Source organism: Anastrepha obliqua, unplaced genomic scaffold, assembly GCF_027943255.1.
Source record: "Anastrepha obliqua isolate idAnaObli1 unplaced genomic scaffold, idAnaObli1_1.0 ptg000107l, whole genome shotgun sequence".
Taxonomy (NCBI): domain Eukaryota; kingdom Metazoa; phylum Arthropoda; class Insecta; order Diptera; family Tephritidae; genus Anastrepha; species Anastrepha obliqua.
Window position 1 is genome coordinate 91,064 of NW_026562224.1, and position 11,660 is coordinate 102,723.

Sequence of the window (11,660 nt, forward strand, 5' to 3'; positions counted from 1 at the left end):
TTCGGTATCTTTGTCGCCTTTGAATTCACCTCACTTTGCATATCGTTGTGTGTGTTATCCGTGTTTGTATGCTTTGTTACAATGCTTGTATTTTTAGTTTTATTCTCACATTTATAAATTGCTTGCATGCCCTCTCTTTCATTTCGCTCTTGCCTACGAACACCTTCTTCTAGAATTTTCGCCTTAATGGCATCGAACGTCGGCAAACTGTCGCGAGTCTCAACAGCAACAACGAAGTTTTCCCACAAATTGGGAAGACTCGACAACAGCACAATAACTTTCAATTCATCATTTATATGTATGTTTAGCTCTGCAAGCTTGTCGATCGTCTCAATAAACGAGTGTACATACTTTGATACATTATCATCTTGCTGCATGTTTAAACGTAATAGTTTCTGGTACAACTGAACTTTTCTAACAGGACCAACTGGCATACATATGAATTCGGCGTAACTTTTGCCATGCTTCTGACGCAGTTTTGCATGGTTTGATATGCATTAACTGCGTAGGTTTCACATTTAAAAATATACATGCCAGCGACTTCTGGTTACTTTTTCTAGTTACTAGTTACTTTTTCTGGCGATCCATCGCAAACAGTGCTCCACAAGTCCGTTGTAATTAGCACACTGCGCACCGATACCGACCACACGTCGTAATTGTCTTCTGTAAGTTTTTCTATTTGCAGCGCGAGACTCATTTTTATCGCAAATTAAAAACCGGTGTTTCGCGTCACACACGTATTTACAAATTTATTTTATACATCTTGTATTTAAAAGCCTTTTTCACGTTCTGGGCCCATAACCATTGTTACAGAGAATCAATTTCCTTAAATGAAACGCGCAGCTGAATGTCTCAAAGGTTTATTTCAAACTTATAAACTCAAAAATGTACAAAGTAGATGACATTTCATATGCCAGGTTACCACATAGGACAAATATCAGTCTTATAATTTGAACAATATGATAAAATATAATATAATATAATATAATATAATATAATATAATATAATATAATATAATATAATATAATATAATATAATATAATATAATATAATATAATATAATATAATATAATATAATATAATATAATATAATATAATATAATATAATATATTATAATATAATATAATATAATATAATATAATAAATTTTTCCATTACGTACTCAGTACTTGCGACATCCAAAAAATTTGACTTCGATACTTGCGACATTGCCTTGTTGCTTTTGGTAACGGTTCCTTAGATTCAATAAAATTCGGGGAAGTCCCGATTTATTTCGGAAATGAGTTGCTGTGATTGGCTATTTCTCTTACGCACGTGTATTTTGCGACATTTGAATCAATTTTAACGGACGTTTCATTGAGTGCGGTCTCATAATGGCAGGGAAAAAATTTACGTTGCTTACAATAAAGCAAAAAGCTGAAATTTTAAGGAAGCAAAGTGAAGGATTTTCTATCGATGCCTTAGCCAAAAGTTTTCACGTGCACAGGTCAACAATAAACCGCATTAAGAATAAGAAGAACACCATAAGGAAGTTCCTGGCGCATGCTGAATCTGGTCCTGGGAAGAGAAAAACGTTTAAGCCTGCAGAGCTTCCTAAAATGGAAAGAGCATTGATGAAATGGTTTGCAAATCAGCGAGCCAAGAATTTACCAATCACTTATGATATGCTTAAACAAAAGGCCAAGTTTCTCCATATATATAAGATATAATATAATATAATATAATATAATATAATATAATATAATATAATATAATATAATATAATATAATGTAATATAATATAATATAATATAATATAATATAATATAATATAATATAATATAATATAATATAATATAATATAATATAATATAATATAATATAATATAATATAATATAATATAATATAATATAATATAATATAATATAAAATAATATAATAAATTTTTCCATTACGTACTCAGTACTTGCGACATCCAAAAAATTTGAACTCGATACTTGCGACATTGCCTTGTTGCTTTTGGTAACGGTTCCTTAGATTCAATAAAATTCGGGGAAGTCCCGATTTATTTCGGAAATGAGTTGCTGTGATTGGCTATTTCTCTTACGCACGTGTATTTTGGGACATTTGAATCAATTTTAACGGACGTTTCATTGAGTGCGGTCTCATAATGGCAGGGAAAAAATTTACGTTGCTTACAATAAAGCAAAAAGCTGAAATTTTAAGGAAGCAAAGTGAAGGATTTTCTATCGATGCCTTAGCCAAAAGTTTTCACGTGCACAGGTCAACAATAAACCGCATTAAGAATAAGAAGAACACCATAAGGAAGTTCCTGGCGCATGCTGAATCTGGTCCTGGGAAGAGAAAAACGTTTAAGCCTGCAGAGCTTCCTAAAATGGAAAGAGCATTGATGAAATGGTTTGCAAATCAACGAGCCAAGAATTTACCAATCACTTATGATATGCTTAAACAAAAGGCCAAGTTTCTCCATTCCAAAATTCAGAAAAAATCGGGGACTTCCATGCTAGCAATGGTTGGATTACAAACTTTAAAAAAGATATGGAATACGAAACCTCAAAATATGTGGAGAAAAACTTTCGAATAAGACTCATTCAGTTAATCCATTTTTACAAAAACTAAACAAAACAATTGCTGATTTAGGTTTGACCAAGGACCAGATATACAATGCCGATAAATCTGGTCTCTTCTGGAATCAGTAAGGAAAGAATAACTTTTCTGGCTTGCACGAATGCATCTGGAAATCACAGAGTAAAACTAATGGTTATTGGGAAATCATTAAAACCACGATCACTTAACAATTTTACGGATATTTCAGTTGTCTACAAAGGAAACTGTTTAAGCAAAAATGTAAAACGTGTGATCACTTCGAAGCTGTACAAGCAATGAATTTTATTGAGCGTCTCATTTTAAGTACAAAGCAGAATATCAGGAAAATAACTGTTTAAAGCTAACTGTGCATAAATACCATATGTATGTATGTACATCATGAAGTAAATAACAGATGCGTACGAAGAAATAATACCAATACATAGTAGATATGTTATGGTACATAGAAAGTTGCTATAAATTAAGCTGGTGCCAGATTGGACGAATTCTGAACAGAAACAAAAGTGCTTGGATGACCTTGGCTTTGTTTGAGGAATGGTTTCACAAAACATTTGTTCCAGAGGTACATCTGCTCACCTTTGTTTGTAAAAAATTTGGTTTATTAATTTAAATTTTCTAAAATTGCAGGTAAAAGGGTTCCTTCGAGCCGAAAATCTTCCCGAAAAGGCTCTATTGCTTATTGATAATGCTCCATGCCATCCCAAAGACGGCGAGTTAATGAGTAGTGATGGTCAAATATCTGTAATGTGTCTTCCTCCAAACCGTACTGCACTTATACAGCACATGGACCAGAATGTTATAAGACTTACGAAATTGAACTACAAAACAAGCCTTTTAAGTGACATCGTTCGCCGTGGAAAAACAATAGACGAATCTCTGCGAAATATCAACTTAAAACACGCAATATGCTTTTTAGCTAATGCCTGGGATGCTGTTAATGTGACCTCTATTCAGTCATCATTTCAAAAACTGTTTGAGGTAACAGTCGAATGGGATAGTGAAGATGTCATCCCTCTTTCAGAGTTACGCTTACAGCTTGTTAAAGATACATCCAATATTCAAGCAATTTCAAATTTGCTTCAAGAAATAAAACCATTGCAGCAAATATCCGATTCTGAAATTTAGCAATGGATTGCTGAAACCATTTTGGAGTCTTTTGAACAAAATGAAGATCCCTGTATCAATTGTGACCTTACTTATGGTGAAGAAACAAACAACGTGGTAGTAAATACGAAGAAAGTTACACAGGAGGAGACTATATCAGCATACAATATTTGCTTAGAATGGGCTGATCAAAATAATGCCTATTTAGACGATATTATGACGCTCCAGAGACTTAGAAGCAGCGTAGTACTGAACAACCGAGCTTGCACAAAACAAACAAAAATTTCAAATTTTTTTAGTTCCACATAAAGTATGTGAGTATTTCTATATTTATGTATATGAACGAATTAAACTTAAGCGTATCTACGACCGAAATGTTTGCGTGTCCATGGCTCTAAAGCAGCTTCTAAAACATTTTCCCGATAAAAAGTCGCATTCACTTTGACACCGGGCTCGATAAAAACGATTGTAGAGCGTCCATCAGCGGTCCCTTTACCTGCGATGGGAATTTGATTAGAGTGGCCATACGTAGGCTCAAATTCTCGTAAGAGCGTTCGCTCAAGTAAACACAATCGTTTTGAGTGTTTATGAACTGCTCAATTGGGAAATTTTTTTCATCAGAAAACACAATGTTAGGAAATTCGCCACGTTCGTGCAGGCGCAACAACTCCTTTGCTCTATCGCACCGAACTTTTTCTGCTGGAGTGAAAGATCGTGTGCTTTTTGGAACTTGTAAGCCTTGACGGTGAGCTCATTTTCCAATATGCGTCGAATGCTGTCTTGCGATATTTTCAGTTCTTTGGCCATTTTTCTTCACCTTCGACGTGGATTCCGTTCAAGTCGAGCCTTCACTTTCCGAACCATTTCTGGCGTTGTTGCGTTTTTTTTTTGGTCCAGCTCCATAGCGTGTTGCAATGCTACCAGTCTCATTGTAACGTTTTATAGTGCGATACACAAACATTTTATTAACTTTGAGGTGACTGTCATTAGAACTATTTTGGCGTTGATGTCATGAGCTGTTTTACAGATACAAGCAGTGTGAAGTTGGTAATACTTCATATCGTTCACCCTGTATTTGAATATCCGACAAATATAGACTCATGGCATTTTGCTTCAAACTTCTTCTTACTTGTTTTATTAACTGCAAATGCTCTTGACCCGAAAATACGTAGTTGTTTCACCGAAGGTTTGCGCTTTTTCCATATTTCAAATGGAGTCACTTGATTTAGTACTTGAGTAGGACATCTATTGCGCAAATACACTGCGGTCTGCACCGCCTCAGCCCACAAAAACTCTTCAAGATTTGCATGAATCAATAAACTTTTCGCCATCTTAACTATGGCTCTATTGGCTCGCTCCGCTACACCGTTTTGTTGTGGTGTATACGGTACCGTCAGTTCTCTTTTTATGCCACAATTTTTAAATAATTTTCAAAACCACCATTAACATACTCTGTGCCGTTATCGCTTCGCAAAGTTTTAATATTACAGTCCATTTGACATTCAACATAGCTTTTTAATTCTTTGAATTTTTTAAAAACTTCATTTTTGGATTTCGCAAAATATACAAACATTTTTCGAGAAAAATCGTCTATGAATGTGACAAAATACCGATTGCCATCCAATGATTTTACATTCATAGGCCCATACACATCTGTGTGTATAAGTTCAAGCACTTTCTTTGTTGAACGTTCAACTTTGCGTGGAAATGGCAATGTACAAATTTTCGTTTTATTGCATGTATCACAATTTACCTGCCTTGTCATATTTTTCCAATTTATACCACAAACCAGACCATTCTCACCAAGTTGTTTTAGGCTTTGAAAATTTAAATGTTCATAACTATTATGCCACATCGTTGCCATTGAATCAACACTTAACATATTTACGCTAACTAATTTGTTTTCAGTGTACAAATACAAGTTATTTGTTTGTTTTGCTTGCAATACTATTGCATTCGTTTTATCTCTCACTGTGTCTAATCGTTTTTCAAATGTGAATGTGGTGAAATTACCAAATTCTGCTGCTTTACTCACAGACAAAAAATTCATACGCAACGATGGAACATACAAAACATTTTGATGGGTAATTTTTTGATTACCATTTTGTAATTCTAACGTATCTATGCCGAGTGATTCAACAAATTTATCTGCTGCCAACATTACTTTAACTTCTTTCGCAATAAAAGAAATAAATACACTTTTATCACAAAACTTAGGTACGTGAAGTAGCGCCACTGTCAATGCACCAAATATTTTTCTTTTGCATCTTCGGTATCTTTGTCGCCTTTGAATTCACCTCACTTTGCATATCGTTGTGTGTGTTATCCGTGTTTGTATGCTTTGTTACAATGCTTGTATTTTTAGTTTTATTCTCACATTTATAAATTGCTTGCATGCCCTCTCTTTCATTTCGCTCTTGCCTACGAACACCTTCTTCTAGAATTTTCGCCTTAATGGCATCGAACGTCGGCAAACTGTCGCGAGTCTCAACAGCAACAACGAAGTTTTCCCACAAATTGGGAAGACTCGACAACAGCATAATAACTTTCAATTCATCGTTTATATGTATGTTTAGCTCTGCAAGCTTGTCGATCGTCTCAATAAACGAGTGTACATACTTTGATACATTATCATCTTGCTGCATGTTTAAACGTAATAGTTTCTGGTACAACTGAACTTTTCTAACAGGACCAACTGGCATACATATGAATTCGGCGTAACTTTTGCCATGCTTCTGACGCAGTTTTGCATGGTTTGATATGCATTAACTGCGTAGGTTTCACATTTAAAAATATACATGCCAGCGACTTCTGGTTACTTTTTCTAGTTACTAGTTACTTTTTCTGGCGATCCATCGCAAACAGCGCTCCACAAGTCCGTTGTAATTAGCACACTGCGCACCGATACCGACCACACGTCGTAATTGTCTTCTGTAAGTTTTTCTATTTGCAGCGCGAGACTCATTTTTATCGCAAATTAAAAACCGGTGTTTCGCGTCACACACGTATTTACAAATTTATTTCATACATCTTGTATTTAAAAGCCCTTTTCACGTTCTGGGCCCATAACCATTGTTACAGAGAATCAATTTCCTTAAATGAAACGCGCAGCTGAATGTCTCAAAGGTTTATTTCAAACTTATAAACTCAAAAATGTACAAAGTAGTGGATGACATTTCATATGCCAGGTTACCACATAGGACAAATATTAGTCTTATAATTTGAACAATATAATATAATGTAATATAATATAATATAATATAAAATAATATAATAATATAATATAATATAATATAATATAATATAATATAATATAATATAATATAATATAATATAATATAATATAATATAATATAATATAATATAATATAATATAATATAATATAATATAATATAATATAATATAATATAATATAATATAATATAATATAATATAATATAATATAATATAATATAATATAATATAATATAATATAATATATTATAATATAATATAATATAATATAATATAATATAATATAATATAATATAATATAATATAATATAAAATAATATAATAAATTTTTCCATTACGTACTCAATACTTGCGACATCCAAAAAATTTGAACTCGATACTTGCGACATTGCCTTGTTGCTTTTGGTAACGGTTCCTTAGATTCAATAAAATTCGGGGAAGTCCCGATTTATTTCGGAAATGAGTTGCTGTGATTGGCTATTTCTCTTACGCACGTGTATTTTGGGACATTTGAATCAATTTTAACGGACGTTTCATTGAGTGCGGTCTCACAATGGCAGGGAAAAAATTTACGTTGCTTACAATAAAGCAAAAAGCTGAAATTGTAAGGAAGCAAAGTGAAGGATTTTCTATCGATGCCTTAGCCAAAAGTTTTCACGTGCACAGGTCAACAATAAACCGCATTAAGAATAAGAAGAACACCATAAGGAAGTTCCTGGCGCATGCTGAATCTGGTCCTGGGAAGAGAAAAACGTTTAAGCCTGCAGAGCTTCCTAAAATGGAAATAGCATTGATGAAATGGTTTGAAAATCAATGAGCCAAGAATTTACCAATCACTTATGATATGCTTAAACAAAAGGCCAAGTTTCTCCATTCCAAAATTCAGGAAAAATCGGGGACTTCCATGCTAGCAATGGTTGGATTACAAACTTTAAAAAAGATATGGAATACGAAACCTCAAAATATGTGGAGAAAAACTTTCGAATAAGACTCATTCAGTTAATCCATTTTTACAAAAACTGAACAAAACAATTGCTGATTTAGGTTTGACCAAGGACCAGATATACAATGCCGATAAATCTGGTCTCTTCTGGAATCAGTAAGGAAAGAATAACTTTTCTGGCTTGCACGAATGCATCTGGAAATCACAGAGTAAAACTAATGGTTATTGGGAAATCATTAAACCCACGATCACTTAACAATTTTACGGATATTGCAGTTGTCTACGGAGGAAATAAAAGTGCTTGGATGACCTTGGCTTTGTTTGACGAATGGTTTCACAAAACATTTGTTCCAGAGGTACATCTGCTCATCTTTGTTTGTAAAAAATTTGGTTTATTAATTTAAATTTTCTACAATTGCAGGTAAAAGGGTTCCTTCGTGCCGAAAATCTTCCCGAAAAGGCTCTATTGCTTATTGATAATGCTCCATGCCATCCCAAAGACGGCGAGTTAATGAGTAGTGATGGTCAAATATCTGTGATGTGTCTTCCTCCAAACTGTACTACACTTATACAGCCCATGGACCAGAATGTTATAAAACTTACGAAATTGAACTACAAAACAAGCCTTTTAAGTGACATCGTTCGCCGTAGAAAAACAATAGACGAATCTCTGCGAAATATCAACTTAAAACACACAATATGCTTTTTAGCTAATGCCTGGGATGCTGTTAATGTGACCTCCATTCAGTCATCATTTCAAAAACTGTTTGAGGTAACAGTCGAAGGGGATAGTGAAGATGTCATCCCTCTTTCAGAGTTACGCTTACAGCTTGTTAAAGACACATCCAATATTCAAGCAATTTCAAATTTGCTTCAAGAAATAAAACCATTGCAGCAAATATCCGATTCTGAAATTTAGCAATGGATTGCTGAAACCATTTTGGAGTCTTTTGAACAAAATGAAGATCCCTGTATCAATTGTGACCTTACTGATGGTGAAGAAACAAACAACGTGGTAGTAAATACGAAGAAAGTTACACAGGAGGAGACTATATCAGCATACAATATTTGCTTAGAATGGGCTGATCAAAATAATGCCTATTTAGACGATATTATGACGCTCTAAAGACTTAGAAGCAGCGTAGTATTGAACAACCGAGCTTGCACAAAACAAACAAAAATTTCAAATTTTTTTAATTCAACATAAAGTATGTGAGTCTTTCTATATTTATGTATATGAACGAATTAAACTTAAGCGTATCTGCGACCGAAATGTTTGCGTGTCCATAGCTCTAAAGCAGCTTCTAAAACATTTTCCCGATAAAAAGTCGCATTCACTTTGACACCGGGCTCGATAAAAACGATTGTAGAGCATCCATCAGCGGTCCCTTTACCTGCGATGGGAATTTGATTAGAGTGGCCATACGTAGGCTCAAATTCTCGTAAGAGCGTTCGCTCAAGTAAACACAATCGTTTTGAGTGTTTATGAACTGCTCAATTGGGAAATTTTTTTCATCAGAAAACACAATGTTAGGAAATTCGCCACGTTCGTGCAGGCGCAACAACTCCTTTGCTCTATCGCACCGAACTTTTTCTGCTGGAGTAATAGATCGTGTGCTTTTTGGAACTTGTAAGCCTTGACGGTGAGCTCATTTTCCCATATGCGTCGAATGCTGTCTTGCGATATTTTCAGTTCTTTGGCCATTTTTCTTCACCTTCGACGTGGATTCCGTTCAAGTCGAGCCTTCCGAACCATTTCTGGCGTTGTTGCGTTTTTTTTTTGGTCCAGCTCCATAGCGTGTTGCAATGCTACCAGTCTCATTGTAACGTTTTATAGTGCGATACACAAACATTTTATTAACTTTGAGGTGACTGTCATTAGAACAATTTTGGCGTTGATGTCATGAGCTGTTTTACAGATACAAGCAGTGTGAAGTTGGTAATAGTTCATATCGTTCACCCTGTGTTTGAATATCCGACAAATATAGACTCATGGCATCAGCCCACAAAAACTCTTCAAGGTTTGCATGACATTGCAGGGTCCATGTACCATATTTTTAGTTATAATGTCGTGTAGTACCGGATGAATTTGTTGATCGGGTAGCTCCGCAACTATGACACTGTCGATCTCATCTGGTTGTATTTTAGTTTCTAGCCAGAACAGCAAATGACAATGAGGTAAACCGCGCTTCTGCCACTCTACACTTGTCATATAACATTTTACTTTACCAAATATCTGTTCTTTGACAAATAATTTGATGAATTTCTTAATTTTTAAATGAAACACACGTGAAATTATGTCATGACGGTCGAAAGATCGTTGTCCTGGTAGCAGCTCTGCTTTAATTTCCGGCCATTCGGTGTTGCATGTAAAAGTGACAAATAAGTCAGGCCTACCATAATTTCGGACGTACGTCATCGCGTCCTGCGTTTTCTCGTGTATGAAACGCGGAGAACCCGTAAATGATGATGGCAATATGACATGTTGACCGATATTTGATGGGTCAACATTTGCGTCATGATTTAAGACATCTCTGAGATGGATGTAGTCATCAGCCCTCAGTCTTTGTTGATTCCGCGAAATATAATTTAATCTTTCCGTTATCATTTTCGCCATCATGTCAACACAATATTGACTAAATAAGTCTCTGTAATAATGTAACGGATTAAAAGAGTTAGTTCTAGATATTAATCTAAATGCATAAAATTGCATACACGAAACAGTTTTATTACGCGCAGAACCCTGCTGAAGAATAGTCAAATAATAACCGTCTTCACCTGTCACAAACATTACAGGATACTGTAGTGGATCATAGGACCGATGTAGCTCAGAAACTCTTTTGAGCTGTCCGTCTCTACCGTGTAAGACTATATCCCTGGGACCTTTGTCTTCATCGACCAAGAGAACGGCTACCTCGTTTACAGTAGGAGCATTGTATCTGCCTCTGTGTGCTGTCTGTGGAGCACGATCAGAATGAATAATTAGCTTTAAATTATGTGATGAGTTAAGTTATAAGTTTTGTTTAAAACTTCGTATATACACGTTATGATTATTCAAAGTGGTCTGTAATTCGCAAATTAAATACATTTTTAAGGTTGGTACGATGCTTGATCGCAATGATAACTGGTCTGCATCCGAAATCAAATATATTTGCAGGAACTGTGGGTTTTGGCCTGATGAGATGATACACCTGTCCTTCAATTTTAAAAGTGGGCATAAAATTTCCTTCCCTGATTTCTTTTGCGCCAAACGAAGTCATTTGAAAAATACTATTGTATTTACGTATGTTTGTTAAAAAATGACCAGATAATGGATGGTTATTAGTTAAAAGATTTTTTATTGGTTGTGGCGGCTCCTGAAGGTTAGGAAGACACACTTTACCTGACGCACAACACATACCATTAGGTTCGTCCTCCCATTTCTTGGCAGAGCAGTTAAAGCAGATCTTATTCATGACTCCGATTTGGACGGACGCTTGTTGTGCATAATCAAGCTGCGGATCATATCTGAAAGCCAGTCTGTTCCTGTTAGCTAAAATTTGATTGCGCACTCTATTTGTGGACAACTGCTGTCTCTCTGCTTGAGCTCTAAGTCGCTGCAAACGCTCGACACTCGACTCTCTTTCGCGCAACTGAGAGGTCCTTATATTTTGTTCATGAAGACGTTGGGAACGCTCCAGCCTCGACTCTTGAGCGCGTAGCTCAGAGGTTCTCAAGCTTTGTTCGGCAAGACGTTGGGAACGCTCCAGCCTCGTCTCTCGTGCACGTA

The 11,660-nt window shown here is 35.3% G+C and overlaps 1 protein-coding gene across 1 annotated transcript; it reads left to right on the forward strand.

The window, feature by feature from the left end:
• Positions 1 to 8,109: 8,109 nt before the first annotated feature.
• LOC129251939 (jerky protein homolog-like) lies at positions 8,110 to 8,810 on the forward strand. The gene is made up of 2 exons (XM_054890887.1): positions 8,110 to 8,247; positions 8,313 to 8,810. Exons 1-2 carry the CDS (start codon positions 8,110 to 8,112, stop codon positions 8,808 to 8,810), a joined length of 636 nt encoding a protein of 211 aa, XP_054746862.1.
• Positions 8,811 to 11,660: the final 2,850 nt, after the last annotated feature.

What these genes read in the sequence shown, in the direction of transcription:
- LOC129251939 (XM_054890887.1), top strand. Translation starts at nt 8,110, where the DNA reads ATGGTTATTGGGAAATCATTAAACCCACGATCACTTAACAATTTTACG. An exon ending in ACAAAACATTTGTTCCAGAG is followed by an intron (nt 8,248 to 8,312) that starts GTACATCTGCTC and finishes CTACAATTGCAG; the next exon opens with GTAAAAGGGTTCCTTCGTGC.